General features: G+C 39.7%; 1 protein-coding gene across 2 annotated transcripts in view; it reads right to left on the bottom strand.

Moving 5' to 3' along the window:
- LOC103482325 (partitioning defective 3 homolog) overlaps positions 1 to 23276 on the bottom strand; it is a 384595-nt gene that overhangs the window by 202602 nt on the left and 158717 nt on the right. For both annotated transcript variants that reach the window (XM_008438421.2, XM_017301982.1), the window contains exons 6-12: positions 18182 to 18288; positions 16948 to 17031; positions 11931 to 12056; positions 7542 to 7769; positions 6114 to 6313; positions 2402 to 2541; positions 2036 to 2164 (exon numbers count right to left, since the gene is read on the bottom strand). In XM_008438421.2, the coding sequence (XP_008436643.1) occupies positions 2036 to 2164; positions 2402 to 2541; positions 6114 to 6313; positions 7542 to 7769; positions 11931 to 12056; positions 16948 to 17031; positions 18182 to 18288 (1014 nt within the window). The remainder of the gene's footprint in view (positions 1 to 2035; positions 2165 to 2401; positions 2542 to 6113; positions 6314 to 7541; positions 7770 to 11930; positions 12057 to 16947; positions 17032 to 18181; positions 18289 to 23276) is intronic.

The following is a 23276-nucleotide window of genomic DNA, read 5'->3' on the forward strand; positions in this document are numbered from 1 at the left end:
CAAAACAAATACTACATGAGTAAAAAAACAACAACTTAATTTCAACAGAAAATGAGCCACTAAAAATTCATACTTACTGTCATGCTGGTCAAAATATTAACGATAAAAATATTTTCTGATAAGTGAACAAAATCCAGCCAACAATTTCTACTACATTACTAATAACTTGAAGCCACAGTTGCCACGGCATTTTAGTCACCCCTGCAGTATTTGTCAGGTACCGTCAAGAACCACTGCATGAATTAGTTTGGTCCATATTAAATTAAAGTAATATGTGTTTTGGAAAGCAGCAGAGAAGACACTATTAGAAACCGCTAAAAGACAGAGAATTTAACATTAGTAGCACATTGAATACGAATGAGACAATATGGATCTTTCTTCATAAAACTAAAGTGTGAAATGTATAGACTGGGCCTGCATTTCTTTAGTAAAATATGCCTTGAGTGTTCAGTTTTAACAGCTTCTTTGGCAGGGTTAAGAGCCTGGGTGCCAGGCGGAGGTTTATGGGAAGAAGTGAGGTTGGCATGAGGGCTTCCTGGTCTGCTGAGGCGCTGTGAAGCCCACACCTGCTGTCAGAGACACTGAGAGCGAGCTGGACGAGGGCAGCAGCCCTGCCATCTGTTTCGCGACAGCCAAAGTCACCCTGTGTGCAGGCGCTGGTGTCTGAACACAAGTCTGTGAGTTTGTCTGCGTCTGTGTGTTTGTTTAATGTATGTGAATGTAATCAGAGCTGTATTTTTAGAGCAGACTAAAGTCTGTCTTTTACCATAAGCTCCTGGACTCTATTGTGTTCTGAGTTTACTCTCAGGAAAAAGATGCCACAGACTCTTTTAATATTATTATTTTGCATAACACATAAAAAAAGAAAAACATCCAGAACTTTTTCTGTATCTACCATAAAGCAGCAGCATGTAGCTTTTATAAAACCTTTTTTTTCCACTTTTGTTAGAAAGTGGTCATCCCTACGTTATGACGTAGGGATGACTATACTGTCATCCCTACGTCATGACAGTATAGTATGAGACAGATGATCTGCCTTCTTGCTCTGTCAGGAAAAAAACAATCAGAACCAGGAGGAGGGTCTTAGTATGTACCGCGACTTTAAATGTACAAAACAGCAGATTCTCCAACGTCATTTTTTTATAAAAAGGGAAATAAAGGCAAAATTCTGATGCAATAACAAAGTGCACCTCATGATTTGATACCCTTTAAATCCATCTTCAGCACCAGTAACCTTCAAAAATAATCTTCAGTATGAATGTTGTGGACACAGTTTGGTTCACTGTTCTTAAAAAAACACTCCTATTAATTGTGTTCAAGGTTTGTGTGACATTTAAAGATCCCAACACAGTTTGATAAATAACAAATGGCAGAGTTGAATGTTGTGTGTTGTTGTAAGCTTGAGTTTAGGTATAAAAACAATTGAAGCTAGTAAAGACCAAATTATGTTTATTATGTCCTAATGCATCAAACTGAATGCAGCTGGTCTTTATAGATCAGGAACTTGCTGTTTCTCATCAAAACCGCAAAAAGTACCTATTCTATTTGTCTGCATTTTGGACTGAAATAATCTGTTATTTCAATGAGTATGCAATTTGGAAGCAGAAATGATGACTGTTAAAAGATCCTAAAAAGGAGTGAAACTAGGCGTCAACAATACTTCTGAAAATCTCTAAAGAGAAAAATCTGTGAATAGCAAAAAAAAAAAAAAAAATGCAGTAAAAAGCAATTTCAAGGCAGCCCGCACTTCATAAGTTATTATAGCAAAGTGGAATAAAGGAGCTATTTCACTTGATTACGCTAAAAGAATTATAACCATGAAACGTAAAAACAAGAAAAAAAAAAAATATATATATATATATCCGAGCATCAGTAAGAGTCAAAGTTATATAAGTCCAGACAGAATATGGGATGCAAATTTGAGGTTTTAAATCCATTTACCAGCTGATTGGAGAGGACTGAACGAATCAGCACAGATATGCTGTATAAAATTTGTAATTAAAATCTGGTAAATAGAGTCCAGAACGTTACTCACCACTTCTCGTGGCAGAAGTGTGTCCTCCTGACGAAGCACCAACAGGTTCACCATCCCGTCCATGGGCGTGGCTCGAAGCAGGGCTACCACTTCCTCCTGGCTCTTTCCATTCAGGTCCACTCCACTAACCTGCACAACAACATGTCCAACAGTCACTAACACAAACCAGGCCTTACAAACACAGCAGGAATCTGAACCGTGGTGTTACTCAGATGATTTAGTCTAGCTGAAAATCTGAATATTGTTCTAACTGATGATATCCTAAAGAAAGCTTGAGTATAGCTGCATAAATCATGGAGAATTAGTGTTTTAACGCTCCACGAACTCTACAAAAAGGTTGGAGATTGGTTGAAAGCCCGGCTTTACCTCCAATAGCCGGTCTCCAGCTTTCAGTCGTCCATCTTGGATGGCAGCACCTCGAGGGAGAATGTTTTTGATGTAAATGGGAGCACTTCCTCCAATAGGGACGTCTCTGGAGGTGATACTGAATCCAAGACCCTCTGGACCTGGTCAGATAGAGAAGAAAATAACACAGAAATGTAATGAAAAACATGAAAACTGGACAATATGTTTTAGGGACACACGATATGTCGGCACTAATATAAGTATTGGTCAATATGACTTAATGGTACTCCCAGTACTCCCAGTGCTTTCGTTTACCATTTTGTGTGTATGCTGTGGCTTCTCAAACCTTAAGTTGGTCATGGCAGATGTTTGTTCATAAGTCCTGCTGGAGGCTTTTTCCTGTTAAAGGGAAGATTTTCCTCTCCACTGTCGCCACATGCATGTTCAAGGGATTGCTCCACAGCCAATGACATAATGCAAGCAACTGTCCAGTGTCGCTCAGTGTTCGTCCGAGAGAAATGAATAAAGCAAGTCAATGACGATTGCAATCTGCTGGGTTTCCTTAGATAGAAAACGTTCAATCGATTTAGATAATCAGCTGAACTTGATACATTATAGAATCAATTTGAAATGTATGTAACTCGAATTGAAATCTACTGGTCTGACTGAATAGATTTTTTTTGTAGAGTGCCTCAACATGTATTATGATTTGACTCTGTATAAGTCATAGGAATTGAATTGAATAAATTACTTTCAATCCATTGTATAAGAATGGAAAGTTCTTCAGGTTTGTTGGAATCTTTTTTTTTTTCCTTGGCAAGAAGTACTGATTGAATTTACTCAATCCTTCTAAGTCTGGTAAAAGTTTAATAGGTGATCTGAACAATATTTAATTTTTACAGCAATGTGTGATCCATGAAAAGCCTGTTTCTTTAGATTTATAGGCTAGCCTTTAAAATTTGTTAAACATACATACACATTTAGTCTGGCGAAAAGGGTAGATAAATACATAAAAACTCTCTCTGGTCTCAATTCAGTCTCAATCTTAATTAATCAGTCAGTGGGATCAGAGAGACGGTTAGAAGTCCCTAAAGATCAACCTTGCTGTGTATTTCTGGCAGTCTGGTTGGCAAGTTGTTATGTTGGTTCAGTCGAGGCTTTTCAAACAGCAGTGATTAGTATTCATGTCAAACTAGCTGCTCATTTCACAGAGCTGTCAGCACCTCTGATAGTTCATCATGACCTACTTCCCTCCCCCCCTTTATGTGTCTCTCCAGCAGTCTGTCGATCTGTCTGTCAGCCTGCTGACAGTGATGAGGTGATGAACAAGGAACACCAGGAGGAACAAACGAGGACGGCAACTTTCCTCCCGACTCCTTCACGCAAACAAACTTGCAGAAGGGTAAAGAGATTGCTTATGGAGTGGGAAAGTTGAGCTGTTCAGGATAATGACGCTCTCTGATCTCTCCATCAGCGCGTCGTGATAACTGAGCGGACCGAAATAGCTGTCATTATTTATGCCAAGCATTAAATATGCAGTTTGTCTTCATGACTGCTCAACTTTTAATGCAAGGTCACATAGTTACTGTGAGAAGTTTGTCTCATTAGGGACATTTTTCAGCGCTTAAAAGTAAAGCAAATAAGTGCAGCTTTTGGTATTTTGGAACAAAAGGTGATGTGGTTTCAAATATTTCACTCCATTGCTTTAAATATTATAAGCATATGTTTACAGTGGAATGATTATATAGAAGACAGACTGTCATAAACAAGAAACAGCCAGAATGCTGGTGTCAAGGTGCAAAGCGAGTTGAACAAAGGATGTCAAGTCAAATGCTCTCCGAAGAAAACTTCTATGGTCGTACAAGTCAAACACCACTGTTTGACTTGTTCTAAGGATATTAGTACTTTGTTCATGGGAGATGGGTTACTGTTTAAAATGAGGTAAAAGCAAAGGGTCAAAAGCGAACATGTGTTCAAGGAGATGCTAAAATCACAGTGTCTTCTAGTGGTCTGGCATGGCAACTACAGCTGACCCAAAGTGTGGAAGTGGCGACATCTAAATGTAAAACTTTTCCCACAATCAACATCGAAAAGTACAGGCAGCTTCATGTAAACATAACTTTAGTTTTGTTCTATTTTCAAGCACATTTGGTCCTTGGAGAACTGAACTTTGCTGATATGCAGTGATCTCTTCTGTCTTATATCTCTTCTCTCTTAGATCTGTTCTGCGTGACTTGTACTGTATTTTCGTCAAGAAATTATTTATGTAAAGCATGCAGTGCTTTACACAATGTATCTGTGAGTTTTTATTTTAAATTTAAACACTTGAGCTGAAACCCTGGTCTACTCTCTTACTTTTGTTAGCTTAAACCTGCATCTCAATCCTGCCTTAAACTATTTTCTAAAAAGGGTCAAATTGAAAAAAAAATTATTAAAAAGGCCGTCATTCTTGCTGTGAGTATGGGTGTGGAAACTTCTGTCTTCTTTTCAAACTTCAACATGAAATTCTTTGTTGTGATTTCTTTACTCTAATCCTTCACTTTCCTACTTCCTCCCAGCCCAAGACGCAGCCTAATGAACAAAATCAAACTTTCCTTAGTAGATACTGTCATTAATGCACCAATCAGGCAATTAGGAGAATACATCACTAACAGGCCTTCAGTAATTAACCACTGAAGTCTTTATTTTTGGGTAATAGAAGACCAGGATAAAAGTAATTGTATCCCTTTCTAGATTAGTTAGAAATCCTGGCTCCAATAAGCCAATTAAACAGCAAACAGGAGGAGAGGCTGGGGGACATGACAACGACTTAATGGGTTGCGTATGTTGTTTTCAACAGAAGTATTTGATTAGGGCACTCTTGTTAATGTGCCATTCAAGATCTGCTCCTGCCACTTGGAACTCGGAGCCACTTAGGCTGAATCACAACAATTACATCGAGTCAACAACAAAACTGCCACGGCCCCCGTCTGAAAGCGCATTAGCAGAGAGAAAGTCTGATGGTAATTAAATGGAGATGTCAAAATGATTTCTGGGCATGTTTCTACAATTTTTCTGATACAATAACATGTTGGCTAGAATTTGTTTTTAGTTACGCTTTTGGACGTGGCTGTGAGTTTACAGTGGAGGCAGTTCCATTCAGTGAAGTCCTGAATAAATAAACTATAATTTAGTCTTTGGATTTATAGAGTTGCTAAAAATAGACAAGTGCTGTTTCGCCACTGCGCCCCTCACATGGGTAAATCACGTATTTTTGTGGGGGAAAAACACAGAGAAAGTTTATGTTGTAACAAATAGAGCGTCTACCAGTGAACTGGGCTGGCAGTTGTCAGAAATCCTTGCCAAACATATTAGAGCAGCTTGCAACTTCATTTCCCTCGAGTTTGCCCCATTTATCTGCCACTGTTGCTCCCACTGCTGTACAATTCCCTGAAGCTCACTGCACTCCAGACTCTTCCAGCTTTCAGCTAAACATCTGCTCATTACGGCCAACATACAGAGAAGCGAAGAGGAGAGGCGGCAAGGGCATGTCACCTCAACACTGGTTCGCTTTAACACAAGGCTGATCAAACCGAATTGATCAACCTCAGATACCTAAGAGTTAACTATTAGTGATCCATAATAGCCGACTATTACAGATTGGTATGTAGTCTGCAGGTGTGCAATGTAACAATTTGCAGGTACTGAACTAAAAACAAACACACTTTTATCCAGTCATTCCGGCAGATCTTACCTTTCTTCAGCTGGATGTTGAAGCTGCGTCCTTTTTTCTTTAGGTAGGAGCTGTTGGATGGAGTCGTGCTTATTCTGCGCTGCAGGGAAGGGGAAGGCGCTGAGGGGGTCCTGGAGATTATGGGGTGAGGTACAGCATGGGGTAAGGTGGCAAACCGCCGACTTGGTTCTGGGGTGCTTCCTGCCAGAGGACCTTGGTGACTGCAGGTGAAAACCATTAAACAATTTCTAGTGAATTATTGATCAAAGGAAAGGAAAACTTTTCAACAAAGATGTGGAAAACCAAGGTGACGAGGCTAATGTTCACATTTCTCATCTGGATGCGATTGAAATGTGTCCATTGCGTAAAGCTTATGTTGTAAAATATTTAGACTTAGAACCAGATTTAACAGATTTAATATGAAATAAATGAATAATTAGTTCATGCAGATTACATGAGTGGCTTGGGAATATTAATTAATTATATTTAGAATTTCTTGAAATGCATTTTTTTGCACCAAGAGTTTTATTCAAAACAGGAAATTGAACTGTGAGAGGTTTTGCTTTAAACTGTAGTTGTCTCAGCAGTTTCCTTCTTTTATTTTTCTCTCTGTTTCCTCTGTTTCTCTTTTCGGTCCTCTGTAGTGTCTGTTCAGCTGCTACTTTTTTCTGTGCTTCATTTATTAAATGTTCAGAAACAAAAACCAGCATCCTCATGATCATTTTTGAAGCTCTCGTCTATACAGTCTATAATGAAAACAATTATTTTGTGTGCAATAAGGTAGGACACCATTGATTTTCCTGTATAAAGCATTTAAAGGGATTCTGATCAAAGTACCTAAAAGTAAAGTATTTAACAGTGTTCACTTAACCTGCTATGAAGTTCTTGCTTTGTACAACATTTTACTTTTATATCAAACAGTAACTCCAAACAGAAACACCATGCGTGTTTCGGTTCCACCATGTTTCTCATGTGGATAATCATTGACTTCTCGATGACCGCCAAATGACCATAAAATTAAAATGTTATGATGGTTAAATGATTCATTAAACACAGTTTGTCTAAAGTACAGAGGCATTTTTTGAGATCGGAGCCATCAGTGTCAGCCTCCGGGACAGTCTGGACCTAGATTTACACTAAAATGAAAACATTGAGAGAGTTAACGGCTGCTGGGAAAATAGTAAGTACATTTAACCCCATTTAAAATTCTGAACTGGTCTTTCAACAAGATGTCTCGGGTTGAAAACAGGACTTTTCTGTTAACTTTGATGGACTCAGTATTAAGACATCATTGGATAGTCGATAACTGTTGCAATAAAATCTGCGATAATTCGTCGCAATTAGATCTACAGAGAGTGCATTGAACATTTTTTATTAGAGTTTTGTATTTAATTCCATTCTGGATGTCACACTTATGTGTACTGAATTAAGGCAGAGTGTAAGACTCACTCGTGGTTGACGGCCGCTTGTTGCCCAGATCTGGACGGCGTCCCTGAATCCAGACTCGACCGGTCCCCTGGGTGCTGGGAGCCTTGGCTGAAGCGGACCCTGGTCGACTGGGGTGAGCTGAGCTCGTTCTGGACCGATAGTATTTCATACTGTCTCTTCATGGAGGCAGGAACCACATGGAAAAGAATGACAGGGCAACGCATCGCCTGCCTGAAAATGTTCTGAGCTCTGGAAGAAGAGGAAGACAGAAATACATTAACTTTAACATGATAAGAGGTACTGTTGGGCTTTGCTGATATATAGAGATATATAGAGAAAGCTGCAGTGTGTTGCATGTTGAAGAGTGATGCAGAGAGTTGAGAGTAGCACAGCTAATCACGGGGGGGGGGGAGACTTTTATATAGCGGTAGAAGACAGACATTACATTATCTGTAATAACCAGCATCAGCACATGCTGGGTGAAGAGTGCATCAGTGATGAATGATTACCCAGAATTCCCTCTGTTCAAAGTTCACTCGAATGAGAGTCCCACTTTATAATCTGCGTGAGTCTCTGAGTTGAGAGGACACGCTTTGGCTCAACAAACCAGAGAGCAGAGAAGATGAATTGTGCACGGCGGAGGATGTGCAGAAAATAAAACCACAGAGTAAGCAAGCACAAATTGTTCTTTGCAAACAAAACATAACAATAAAAGCACACAGGTGGTCACAAGCATGATCAGTGAGATAAATAAGTCAAATGAGTTCAGACCGAATCTCAGTTTTACACACAGAGGTAACTGTCTTGTCAGGTTTATCAGCAATTCCAGGTGCAGGGTGTCTGCAAGTTTCAGCAAGTCAAATGTAGGACTTCTTAAGACCTTTTTAATGTCACCTTGATAGAAATTTAAGACAAAAAAAAAAAACAGATGTTGCAGATGGTTGGGAGATCCTGCTGTATTACAATCAAGATTAGCATAAATTATAAAAATTCTGGGGTTGTTTGTGGTTCTTGGTGGTGGTTTTGTGCAGCTCACACTGAATATGGTTTTCTACATTGTGTCTAACTTAAACATTCCTTGCACAGCCTGCATCGTATGAGTTGGTAACAAAAGTGAGTCAGTAGCAAAAAGGAACATTGTCCAATCAACTGGTGATAAATTTGTACTTACCCATGCTAGATTAAAAAAAATCTAGTTAGTTAGCTAGCTAGCAAGAGTATATCAGCAACTAGAAAGACTAAATGCCACGACAAACATTCAGCCCTATGATTAATGCATTAGAGGTCAACTCACGTTTTCAAAAACAAATTCAAGATATTTTAAGGCATTAATTTTAGATATATGAAATTAAGACTTTTTAAGGATAAGTCGTCACCCTGTTTATTCACAGCCCTTTATGGAAGACTGGGAAGAAGAAAGACTTTTGAAATAAAGCAAAAACCTCACTTTTAAAGTTTGGCAATAGCCTTGTAAGAGACAAAGCAAGCAAAGAACAAAATAAAATTTTTAATTTCGACTGACAAATAATCCTATTTATTTTTGGTTTTGTTCATGTTTTGGATATTTAAAATATATTCAACTTCCAGAGTCAAATGTTCTCTACAAAATTAAAATGTGTTGCTTTTGAAAGGGCATTACTACATCATTATCAATATATATTACTTGACAATGATCTAAAAAAAAACAATATTATTGTTTATATCAATAATTAGTGGGAAAATCATGCGGCAAAACTTCTATGTACAGCACACTTCCGATTTTTATGTGTAAAACAATTGGAATGCATCGTTTTTCATTCAATTTCATGTTCAAAACTTTTGTGTGTGTATATCACATAAAATCCTTTGATTCAGAGACTGAATGATGGCTTATTTTGTGTTTGTAAAATGTAAGGTTCATTGGATTTGATTGTACTTTTTTTTAAAACGCAATTGGCTTGCGTTGGGAAAGTTGTTGGTTCAATTCCAGGTTTTTTTTATGTCAGACAGATGCTCCCTTGGGCCATAGCTTGATGATTTGTGTATGAGTCTGTGAAAATTATGACCCTTACCGTAAAAATATTTTCAGTGGTTGATGTGACTAGAAAAGCTCTATTTAACAATCTGTTTACCATTTTAAATAAATAGACGTTTCAGGTTACAGCATCATAAAACACAAAAATGTTGAGCAAGGCAACTTAGGAAAGAGCCAAGCATTGGCACAGAGGGCCAGAAGCATAATTTGATGACTGAATGCAGATATTTAGACCTCCCATAATCTCGACAGCAACACCATACCTAACCTACCGTAATTACAAGTGCTTATAAATGCTTCGAGTTCTTTACTCAGGCAATGTCACAAAGGCAAACGCCTGAATGCAGCACCAAAGCCTCTTCTGCAGGATTTGGACTCTCTCACATCTTTATTCTTATGGTAATTTACAAAAATCAGTCACAAACTCACACTGAGTGCTGATGGCTGGATAAGTAGGTGTGTGCCTGTGTGTGCGCGTAACGCATGTGTTCATATCCAAATGTTCCCACACGCTCATATACACTACCGACGCTCTAGCAATCAACCTCTGCGCGAGCCTGATTGAATAATAAATTACCCCCATCAATGCATCATTACATTCAGTTAGATTAAGCTCCTCAAAATATTTACCCATGCAAAACAATCCAAGAAGATTAGACTATCACTTTAAATTGTCACTCTCTGTGGCACGCAATCATGACATAGTGGGGAGGGGCAGACGGCGCAGGGCAGGAAAGTTTAGCTCCATTGTCCCGTTTTCATGCAGAATCACCCAAAACACGGGCATGTCGGTGATTGGAGGGGACGCTGAGTAACATGAGTGTCTTGTGGATTTGGTTTATTTAAGCCTCTTTCACAGTAGAGCAAGTCTGGAGGCACTAACAATAGCGCTGAAGATTTTGTAGAACCACATTTCACTGCAATTAAAGCTGAATGTCTGTTGGGTTATGTCGCTACCAACTTTGAACTGCTTAGTAGCACAATCTGCCGAATTGTTTGTGTTCAGTCAAACTGGGTAGAGTGTGTGTGAAAACACAAATTTTCAAATCCACCAAAGAGTTCTAGATGGAATTTAAGTTTGTAGATTAACTAAGGATGTGTTCAAAAAGTAGCCAAATGTGATCAAAATGCTATTTTTCCCCATTTGTGACTTTTTCACAACAGTCTGAACAGCCCAATTCTGATGTTTTCATCCAATAAAATAAAATCAGACTTGTGTCATTTCCATATGTAGAGCTAAATCTCAGTTTTCTGCAGTCTGAATAATCATGTTGTAGTTTGTCTGACTTTTATTGTTGTTGACGTGAAAAGCCAGATTTGGTCAATCTGGACGTAAACAATGGCTGAACATTATAATTCTGAACTTCTGAAAGAAGTCTGCGTCACTGTAGCACATCACAGACAACCGCTCCTGGTCTGACCAGGTATCCTAACAAACAGCTCTATAGAAGTCGCAATTAGTGCTCCACAAAAGTTCATCGCTACTAGTTGTACATCCTTTCTAAGGTCCTCCTGTATTTAGCTCCCCATCAACTCTAAGAAGTTTATCTGTTTCTCTTGGTAACACAGTGTATTATTTTGTTGCCAGCAACTTCAGTTTCTTCACCTTATTCCACATGGAAAACTTTAATGGGGAGTTTTTAAAGCTTCCTTTCAGTAAGGCCGTTCTTTGTACCATTCTTCCATAAAGATGTCTTCAGACAGTCTTGGTCTATAGCCTTGGTAGCGATCCAGTTGTTAGGAATATTCTCTTTCTGTACAATTAAAAGTTCTCAAATCTCCTACACCTTAGCCTTCTTTAGACAAAAATCAGTTCCATTGTCTTCTGAGAAGAAATAGAGAAGAAGGGAACCCCAAGGACGCCGAGCTCCTCGGTGTCATTGAATCCGTGTGTCAGCACAAGTTTAAGTATGTGATTCCACACATTCAGCCTCGTGTGAGTGAGAGCGAAGGTGGCTTTGGGTAAATGGAAGTGGAGGAGTGCCAGCCTTATATCTTCCTCCCACTTTAGGAAATGAAGAGCAGCAATGAATCGCTGGAAATGGATCCAGAGGAGAACGCGGGCGGTGTTAGATCAGAGGCCAAAGCAGCGTCGAGGCACCGCAGGTCAACAAGAGCCATTACAGCGGGTCCAACAAGTCGACAATATCTCCAGCTGTACCGCAGGCTTCGCATTGTGCCGCTCGACAGCAATGCGGTTCACTCACCAGCTACAGGATGATAACAATGAAGGTGTGTGTTTAAACGTTTGAAGGCACAACAGCGCTGATAAAACAGTGGGGGTGTTCAGAACTCGACAATTAAAAGGTCGCGAGCACCAATTAAAGCCAGTGAGCATTCGTCTTGTGTGCTGCTGCACTAAATGCATGCTACGCCCATCGCTATCAGCAGCTTACTGTTCGAAGCGCAGGTTGCGAATGTCTCCCTGATTAATCCTGACGATGCAGTCGTTTTCCTGGAAGAGACGCTCGTGCTCAGCTTTTCCTCCTGGCTCCAAACGCTTCACCAGCAAGCCCTGAGTCCTGCAAATGAGCACATTACAGATTAGTACCTAATGGACATCCTTTAAATATTAAGAGTGGGGGGAAAAAACTACGGAGATTATAAAATGCAAGTCAACAGATTTTGCAGCTGAATCAAAATGGGTAATAGCACACACAAGTCAAAACGTTAATTAGTTAAAGGTATATAATGGAGATTTTCAATATTTTAAGACAAATGTATGTCTTAATAGCAGAAAGTACTGCAGGTTTTTGTGTTTGTGAATTATTGTTATAATTATGAAACTTATCTTTAATGCCTGACTGAATTTTTATAAAGAACTTCGACGTATTTTATTGGGATTTTTTTGAGTGCAGGTTTTGAAATAAGTGAAGCTGAATCAGCATTTTCAGCTGTGAAAACGGCTTCAGGTGTTTTGGGTTATGTCTGCACCATGATAGACAGACATTGAATTCTTCACCCTTTTTTCGCCACACCTCTTTATTTGCAAAAAGGAGATTAAGACAAAAAAGAAAAAGACTTTTCTGAAGGTGATCATTTTTAGCACATATCTTACATATCTCTATGCTTAAGCTATGTGCTTAATAGTCTAACATTTGCCCAATTTGATCTCTGGTTGAATGTATACGTTTGTTGTTTTGCAGAAAGGTGAAGTTTTACCTCTATGTCACGTCTCCTGCAGCGTCAAACAGGTTTTCTTCCATGACTGTTCTGTTTTCAGCTCACCTCCATTTTTCCATCTACTCTTAACAGACTCTTTGTTCCTTCAGTTTGAAAGTGTGACTCTGCCACCACCACGTTTTACGGAGGAGAAATGTATTCGGTTTGATGTGTTCATTTCACACATCATACAGAGCAGTTAGCATGCAGGGTGAAAAGTTTAGCACTTTGCTTTGGACGATCAGAGTAAAGAGATCGGAATACAAAATGCAGGAAACGCTTGAAATAAGTAAGAAAATATTAGAATTTCTGTTGCTCTTCTTAACTATGCACTTTGTGTCAGTAGATCACATAACTTCTAAAAAAAGGTAATTTTTGTTGTAATGGCACAAAATGAAAAACGTAAGGGTTTTGAATATGTAAATAGACTAACAAGGATAAAAGTATCCTTGTTACAAGTAGGGATAAAAGTACCCCTTACTTGTTGACAGAAAAATTATACTTTTCATATTTTAGGCTTGAATAAAAGAAGAACTTTATCGGCATCTGGAAAGACGCTGCAACTGGAACTTGATTCTCAGCTTCTGTCTGTCTTTTCCTTTGCTATTCTTTGTATGTGTGCAGGTCTGAGAGTGTGACAGGCAGGTTTGTCTGAAATAATCCAAACCACAAACTAGGAGATCATCTTTGGCTTTGAGGGAAAAGCTACAGCTTCCTTCCCTGGAGCTTAAAGGCAAGAAGCTCGCAGTGTGAACTAAATACCCAGAGAGTTTCACTGCAGTGCCGTCTCAGCAATCCCTTCAAAAAAAAAAAAAAAGAGAGAGACCTTTACCTTCAAATACTTCCTCCTTTTATTGCTCTTGGAATAAATACATCCGTCTGCACCTTTGGGCTTTTTCTGGGCTCTACTGATAACTCCAGCTAATGTGAAATTGACTGGAAGGCCTAAGGTTTTTTATCTTTGTTTTGTTCTGAGGATGTCTTTCGATTAAACCGAAGATTGATAAAATACCAGGTGAAAAACAATGATGCATTCATCTAAAAAAAAAAAAAAAAAGTAATAAACTAACGCTGCTGCGAACCTTCGGACAATTCAGCATTGTTTCAGTTGCCAGCCCGGTTCACGGCGGACGTCCAGTGTAGATTTAAAGAGCTCTTTAGCATTTGAGTCAAACAGGACTACTTTCAGAACATTACAGTAATTGGCTGCATAACGTGGACATCCACGCTCACGCCACGGACTCGTCTCAGCCGATCAGCGGGGGGTAAACAGTTCAGCCATAAATTGAAACGAGGATCAACCAATGGCCTGCGCCTCTCTCCCCCTCCCACCTCCCCGTCTTAGCCTTAAGATGCCGCATCATCTTAAGGCTGCTGCGCTCAGAGTAATTGTGGGAACCGTTGAGACAGAGATGACTTTGCTTTATTTCCAGGCTGTTGGCTTGGAAACAAAAGAGTTGCCCTGTAGAGATTATGGCGTGGACGCACTCAAGATGACTGTTGATCTGCTAACAGAGAGTTTTAAGTCGATCGACGATCGGTATTCAAAGCTGCAGCAGGCAACGGCGGGGATAAAGCAGCGTCTTCTAGAGATTTATGGAAGATGATTTCATGTAAGCACTGCTATTGTGTTGACTGTGTAACGCAGAATGTACATTGTAGCAATTCCTTCACGTCTCTGTGGTTTTTTTATATTCTTATCAGTAATTTTCAGTAAATTTGAACAAAGTCTTAGAAGCTCAAGCTGTTTCCACTGAAGATCTCACATTAAAATGTTTCAATCTGCATCAACCGTCTGTGCAAGAAGGCCAAGTTTCCCTATTTGTGTCTGTCTCTTACTAATCTCCATTGATGTGCGTACATCTTACTACTCCTAGGCCCCACTTCCATGACAATATGAATCTGTGTCTAACAACAACAGCAACTCACGTTTTACATCGTCTCGCGGATCGGCAGTAATCTGAAGGAGGCCACCTGCTCTCATCAACTGCCGTTAATCAAATAATACTCCAATCAAGATCATTTCTGCACGGCAATTATGTCCTCTATTTGTTTACAATCGAAACTGGTCATGGAATTAGAAGTTCATTAGGCACAAAATTCGTCTGGAAGAGGCGTGCGGGTTTGTGTAAAGCGACGATTTATGTGTGTGAATGTCTGACGGCTTGCATGGGGGAAGGCAGACGGCTGGTGGGGAAAACAACTCCACAGGTCCATATTTCTCACAAAGTGATTGGATGTAAGTTCATTTTCAGGTGAGGATCGGTGCATCTGGATGTGTGTGTGTGTATAAGAGAGATACTGTCAGCTGGAGTGACAGAGTCTCTAAGCTCTCTCCTGCAGCTGTCTGCCCCCCCCACCCACCACCCCGGATCTCGTTTTATGTCAGTGCAGTGGAGCAGAATGTGGACAGCCGACGCTGGAGTACCCACAGTTCCTTGTTTGTTGCCTGTCTGTTTTTTTTTTCTTTCTTTTTTTTTCTCTCCGCTTGCTGTCTGACCCCTCTGGCCCTGGTCTAGACACTAATGACAGCCCACTGAGCTTAATGCCTCCTGTCCTAGCATACAGCAAACAGGAAAGAACTGGGCCAGCCCATTAGCATCAACCCACTGGCTAGACGAAAGTCTTATTATGGCTGAAATTAATTGAAGTCTGTGGTGGCTATTAGTATCAAGCTAAAGCTGATGGAAAGGAGACCAATACAATGACTTTACTGGAATACAAGGGGAGCTTTGAGGGATAATTAGTCTGTCAAGGTGGATATGGACTTTATTCAAGCAATATTGCTCACGATTTTGAACGCTTCTATTTTTAAACGCAGGTTATTTGCCCTTTCTGGCCGAGAGAAACTCCAAGTGTCAGAGCGGCGGGGTGAGTTAGCAAGAAGTCAGAGCTAAATATAGCTTTCTGACACTAATAAACAGCAACAAGATTACTGTCTCCAGTGCTCAATGACAGCCAATGTCCCCCGCCCCACCCCTTCAGATGTCCTCCCAGTTCTTCCCTATGCCCTGTCTTTGCCCCTCGTCCTTCTTCCCCAGTGCTGAGTGGCCACATTCACCTTGGAGGTGGGCCAGTCTGTTGGCATTCAGCAGGGGTCTGTGTTTTACACAGGCTTTTAGTTTGATTACATCTGGACACTTTTTGTGTCCTTTAGATTTTTTTTTTTTTTTTTTTTTTTTTTTTTTAAGGAAAAACCATAAACTGAAATTCATTCCTTTTCTCCCCCGCTCTTTCTATAAGCAACACTCATCAGTTAAAAGTTAGGTAAAAGAAAATGGCCGGAATCAATTTTGATGCAGTTGTGGCAGGAAACAGGTTTTAAAGTAAGACTTTCGACAACTTCAGAAAGCTGCAGTGATGGAAATAAACCTGCTTGCACTTTATTTTTTATCTAGTCATGTTCTTTTAGGCTTGTCAAACTAAACAATAAATCAATTAATCATGTGATAACTAAAAACGAGTTCATTTTTTTTTTTTTATTTGAGTGATTTATCATTTTTCTATTTTCTTACCAATATTGGTCTTCAGTATTTGTCTCAATTATCCCTTTTTTGAAAGACAATTTTGTTTACTGAGATTTTATAATTAATTGTATTTATTGCTTTTGTCAGTGCAGACAAAGTCTGCATAATGTAGCATGAGATTATTTAATGGTGTTATGTCGTTGCTGAAATATCTGATTAGCAATAGCATAATTTCCATTTTAATAAATGTTTCAACATTTCTAGTAGAGTTTTTAGTGAAGATCAAACTTCATCTCAGTACCTTCCTAAAAATAATGGCCTAGGTAATATTTGGCCAAAAGTGTTTTTGTTTTTTTTTGCCAGTTATCTTCAGGCTAAAAGAGAGGTAACATACACAAGTGTGACGGAGACACACTTGTTGTCATTAGAAGCAGTGAATTTCCAAGTTATAAAATAATTGTAAACCTGCTGTGTCAATCTGCTCATACTATGTGCGTATGTCTGCATACATGTAAATGTTTATATATTTATGCAGCTTTATATCACTTCTGCAATAATTACCAAAATAAATCTTCTGTCAATATGACACTACAATAAAACCTGATTCTGATTCCAAAAGCATTGATAACCATGAACATGCCGTTTCACAGACTTATCCTTGAATTGACATACAAAGGATACATTAACAAAGGAATTAAATAAAAACAGATGAAAAAAACAGGCAATGAATGAATTAATGAATGAAAAAAAAAAACCATTAAAATGTTTTTTTTTTTTTTTTTACCTAACGTCATGTGAACTGAAAGAAACTACGTGGATCCCCAGGGGCCCTCCTTCATTGGACACTTCGACCGGCTTGAGCATGCTTCTGCAGGATGTTGACGGATGACAAGAACAAACAGGGAGGAGGAGACATGCATGAATAAAAATAAGGGTGACAAGGAAATGTAAAAAAAAACAAACAAAAAAGCAGTTTGTGTAAAAGAGTCCAACATGACAAAAGCTTGATGGCAGGGACAAGGATGGAAAATTGCTCTGCTTTGTTGGTCGGACCTGTATTGTGTTGCCTATACAAAGTCATCCATTACAAAGTCTGACAAGTGGACCTCGGGGTCAATTAGAGATCCAAATGGAGACTCCAATTAAGTGATAAAGATCAGACTGCTAAGAGAGAGCGGATTAATTGAAAACATGTAAGGGAAGGGAGGACGGGTTGGAGGAGAAGGTTAATTTGAGCAGATAAAGACGTGAAGACAAATGAACATGAGCCACCATCAATGCAGATCGGTGGGATGCGTCTTATGAAAGAACACCTTGGCATTTGATGCAAAGGTGTTTGAAATTAAATGGTGCGCTTTTCCACCTCGCACCAAATAAAGAAGTTGTGCAAAGCTTTGTAAAAGTCTTCACACCCTTTCATTATTTTTTCACATTTAGTCACACCACAAGCACAAACTGCAGAGTCCTAATATACCTGAAAAGTCAGTATTTAGATTTAGAGCAGGGGTCCCCAAACTTTTTCCTGTGAGGTCCACATAACTTTTCCCTTGTGGGGCCGGAGTCGGTTTGTAACAGAAAAATGTTACACGTTTATCACCTGCGCTGCCGGAAATTGTTGACGGGGGCGGGGGGTTCTCCATTGATTTTAGGTGTTTAGGTGGACGGCCACGTCTTAGTAAGTATGTAGTTGTGCCATACTTTACTAATTTTGGAAGGTAGATTGAACAGTGATCAGTGATGTTAAAAAGCCATAAAAATATGCATAATGTTCCTGCACAGTTACACACTTTGTGTTAGTCTATTACTAAATCCTTTAATAGGATATATGAATGTGTGGCTGCAATGTAGCAAAATGTGAAAAAAAAACTAAGGGACACAGGTTCATTTTCAACAGTTTACCACATATCATGTCTCATGTCCACATATATGTGAATCTTGGAAAATAGGATGTTCATATAACTAAAACTGTAAGCTGGTGAGCCAGCGGACGTTCTAAGTTTGTCAGTAGGGCCACTCACTCAAGACTTAACACAGGTGAACGGTCCAGTGAAGAGTCGGCCCTCCCTACAGGCTCGATTCGCTCAATCCTCCTTTCGTATTTTCTTTGCTCTGCTTCTTCCTCCTCCTAAAGAAAAGAGAGAGGAAAAAAACATTAAAAAAAACGTCACTACCATGCGTTTAACGTCTAATGCCTGCGATGTCTCTAGAAAATTTGTGCTACTGCTGATTCCTTTTAATCAGTTTGAGTTCAGGGCATATTGGAGGCTCCAGTATAACCAGTTATAAATGTCACCCTTTACTGCAGTAGTACAGACCAGAACCGCTCAGGTTTCATCAGTTCCATCTGACCTATGGAGTGGCACCGATACCAGTCTTTGAAGTGATTCGATCGAGGTCTAGAGCCAAAGGAAAGTGTTGTTGACCGTTTCTCTCGAGCTCGCCGTTCCAGTAACTCCTCGTCCTTCAGGGCCATTAGGCAGGCGGTGGCTTTTCCAGGCAGGCCAGATATCTGAGGACTTAACTAGGCACTAGGATAAGACGACAGCTTCATGCTCCCCTAATGAGGGATAAAAATCTTCATTTAAGCTGTCTTTATGGGGATGCTACCAATTGAGCCTTGCACTCACATTGCACTCACACGTGCAAGTTGTGTCGACTTCCACCCAACAGAACCAGAAGACGCATCAAATAACAAAGTTTGTTTCCACTAATCAGCCGCTGAATCTCTCATCAACAGCTAACAAGCTCGCCGTGCAGCACAGTTTCTTCCTTTTCATTCCACTTTCCGCCTCCAGCTGGGTTAGGGACTGCAGATAGTTGAGTGTGTGTGAGCAGCATCCAGGGAATACGTTGTCTTCGTAGGGTGGGGGGAGACGCTTTGTTAGCCACTGCTATTTGCCCACCCTCACCCTTCACCTTTCGCTTTTTCCTCCCCCCAAACCTCTCTTTTACTGAAATGTCAAGCAGATCCAAATAGGTCTGGCGCCTTTCTGCTTTCTTTATGGAAATAGATTCAAACCTTTTCATTGACCAGGATATCTTAGCAGACACTCATAGGTGCCACAGTGAGACTCTGTCTTCCATTTATTTATTACAGTCTGCTGGTGAGAAGAAAGGGAGAGGGCATGAAAATTTCATCAGCCGCACACCTTAAAAGACCTCGTCCTGCTGGCCCTGTCTACCTCCTTTCTCTAACCATCCGATATGAAAATGAGTCAGTCAGCCGGTGACCCCTCCCTTTAATTACATGTCAGATAAGGTTGCGGGTGTCTGAAAGGGCCCGTTATCCACAAAGCTTTTTTTTTTTTTTTTTTTTTATGAAAATACCCCCGCCCCCAGGCGAAAGGATAGATTTTATTTTTTTCTTCCTCAAAGTGAACTTCTTATACCACCTTTAGCAACTGATACATAAATATGGGAGGAGAGAGACTCAAAGTAGAAAAGCCTCCCACAAAAGAATAAATACAGCATGAATAGTGCATAAAGTAAAAAGAAAAAGAGTAAAAAGAGCTGAGAATACATTGAGAGTGTGAAAACAAATTGTGGGAAAAAAAAAAGAAAAAAAAGACAGATAAAAAACAAGGTAAATAGTTGCCGTTTCAGGGCGGATAAACCCAAGCTGATTTGCATGGCACATGTAATTACTTCATTGTGTTGCATCAATTTTAGCTGCTAGTTTACGAGAACGCGTTGCAAGTGTTTATGCCGGTGTTTTGTCCTGCACAAATGCAAGAAAGAAACAAAAAACAACAACAACTAGAAATGTGCAATGACAAACAGTCGGGTTGGGGTTAGATGGTTTTCACAATTCCATTCAATAGTTATTCCCGCCTTGTGTTCGCATGTCATATACACAATCGGCAAATCTGACCCATTTCTGATATTTTGGAGACCCACATTAAACTTTTTAATATCTTTGTAGTTGTAAATTGTCTGACTGTGTTTGTGTTTAAATAATGAACCACAAAAAAAAAAAAAAAAAAAAAGAGGATTTTGGCAAAAATTTGGAAGTAAACTACAACAAACAAACACACAAATCAGTTAACTAGTTTTTAGTAAACCCAACTTGTGTTGAATATAAATCGTAATAAATGGAACAACATGAATGGTCTTTAAAATGGCTGCAAAACTCCTCACACTATGCCTCTAAAAAAATACTGCAGAAGCCATATTATTTGTGATCAGGGGAGTGACGGGCAATTTATATCTGGAGCTAGCCCCCCCTTACCGACTGTCCTTGAGTCAGTGGCAAAGTTCAGCCCTGAGTGACAGTAGAGGAAAGACACAAGCTAAACACACATCTCCCTCCCAATTTATTCTCACTTTATGCTCTCTTTCTTCATCTTCCCATCACTCTGAATCCCCTCTTCCATCCCCCCGTCTCTAAAACCCATCCACTTCCTCCTCCCCTGAGTGCTTTTAGCACCCTGTTGATCCTTTGGTAACCAGTGAAGTGGGGATGCAACAAGGCTTTTCAACTCTCCTGCTGCTCTTTCCCTAGCTTGCCCTCTTGCTGCGTCCATCTATCCCTCCTCCAATTTTTTCCTCTTTATCTCTCTCTCCTACTCTTATGGCAGCAAAGATTCAGATCCCGGAAGGTGGAAGGAGAGTCCAGCAGAACCAGAAACGTGTCCTTCCAAATAATATTAAGAACTTCACTAAGGCATATTACAAGGTTAATTAATTTACCTGTGGGTGCCACTGTCATTTTGAAAGATACACAAAAAGAAGTGATGACAAACTGACATACAAGATATGATATACGGTTTAATGAATCTTCTAACATCAGATCTCTGTGAAAACAAAGGTTCTGTTTATAGGCCAGAAAACAACCTGTTACGAAAAGAGAATTGACATTTCTTCACCAGGAGGAGAGTTGGTGTTATAATATGAAAAATAAATAAATAAATAAATAAATAAATAAATAAATAAATAAATAAATAAATAAATAAATAAAATGGGATGGTGACTTTAAGAGAAAGTAAGGTGCCTGATCATGATGCCACAGAACACGGTGAATTCCACAACATTTCAATATTCACACCTTATGCTGAATCGAGGCAGGTGCTTCAAATACATCACAGGACATAAAGCTTCTTAATTTCTACTAATACTAAAGTATAGTTTATAGTTGTTGTTTTTTTAACCATAACACCAGTAAACATGGCAGCATGGGAAACTGTAGTTGCATTTCCGTTACAAATGTGCTTAAATTTTTGTTGTTATTCCGCTGATGTCAAAAAAACAAAATTTTTGAGGTGTTAACATTAAGTAAGAAATTAAATGAAAATCGCATGTAAATGAGCTTGTTGGTGCAATAAGTCATTAAAAATAATGGCAACGATGGATGTAAATGGTTACATGATTTATGTTCATGGCCAAGGTGCTAGCGCTCATCATCTATCAGCCATCAGAGGAGACATCTGTGTCTTATCCAGGTGTTAGAGCAACACATGAATAAGTTACACTTGGGAGCGACTACGTATGGGGTGTTTTGGGGGAATTGTAGCTGACGATTTTACAAAAGATAAATGGATTCAACACGTTTGAATGACAACATTTAGGAACTACGTGATGCTGCGAGCTCTGGTGGAGCCAGCTACACATTGTCCACAAAAAATAGATAAAACATTATCCTACTACCACTTCCTGTCATCGTCTTCGCTGTTTTCGCCATTAGTAACATCCGGTAGTTGATCACTTGATTTGTGCGATGTGGAAAAAGTGTTTCCATTGCAGTTTTGCAAAATACATCTATTTCGATACGGCTGAAAAATCACCTCATCCAAGCGAAAAAAGCGAGGGTTTTCACAATTGCCATGTTTCCATTGAGCAAATTTATTTTTGTAATTTCAATTAGCTCAATTCTATAGTTAATGGAAACGCAACTTGTGACAGTAGTTTTAACTGGTTGCACCTCATACTCCTTATAACACATTTCTCTCTTCAGTGTCTGTAAATCAGGAATGAATAGAAGGTTGTGCAAGAAGCTTCAGATACTTGTACAGAAACGAGGATACGTTGTCCAGAAACGTATGCTCGCATGTAGCCTATATCAGGAAGGAAGCCAAAAAAAGAAAAAAAGAAGTAAATCAACCATGAACAATGTTGACACTAACACTTGGTTTTCAGATTTTTTTTTTTTTTTTTTTTACATGCAATATTAGAAACAACAGAAAAAAAGAAACTGTAGCCATATAAAGGAGAGGCAGCTGCTAAGTGCAGAATCTTGTTACCTTCAAATAAACCGGCAGGTTGGAGACTGTTGAGGGAACTAAAAGGAACAGAGAGGTAGCAGCTGTTTGGTTGGGAGACTGGGGAGATACTTTACACACACACACACGTGCACACGCACACACACGTGCACGCACTCACATGCACACACAGCTTTTAAAGGCTGAGGTAAAGGGAGAGTGTTGAGGAGCTGTCCTTCCCCATCACCAACTACCCCCTTAAAGTCCTACTGTACCATACATGTGTGTGTGTGCGTGCGTGTGCGTGCGTGCGTGTGTGTGTGCGGGTGTGTGTGTGTGCGCGTGCGTGCGTGCGTGCGTGCATGTGTGTGTGCGTGTGCATGGGTGTGTGCGCTTATAGGCAGGTACAACATGTAGCTGTGGGGAGAAATAGGTGGAGGGGGCAGGAGGGTTTCTCCTGAGCCCATCTTTGACGTCTGAGGCTAACAAGGACAGGTTCAAAGGTCAGACTGAATAGTGTTGTTGGGCTCCGATCTGGGGCCCACATCTGTGTGACAGCTTTATATGTGGAACAGACATTCCCCCCATACACAACAACGAGTGCTTTGTTCCCACAGCAATTTCTACCTGAGCTGAACATTTAATAATATCTCAACATGGAAAATAAGTCTCTTTTTTTTATTATTTACTTTTTGAGTAAGTCCAGAATGTTATTTGTCCCGCAAAAGTAAAGAGTCCAGCATTTATAAAAGCAAACGTCTGAACTGCTTGAACTACGGAATGCTAATTACTGAAAAGAACGTACACCCCTTATGGCAACATTCAACCGGCCAAAGGTAACAGTTGTTTCTTTACATGTTGTTGGCAACGTGTAGTAGAAAGATTTTGTTCGCAGTTTGGCCGAGTCCAAGAAAAAGTG

The sequence above is a fragment of the Poecilia reticulata genome, linkage group LG20, assembly GCF_000633615.1.
Source record: "Poecilia reticulata strain Guanapo linkage group LG20, Guppy_female_1.0+MT, whole genome shotgun sequence".
NCBI classification, from domain to species: Eukaryota; Metazoa; Chordata; class Actinopteri; order Cyprinodontiformes; family Poeciliidae; genus Poecilia; species Poecilia reticulata.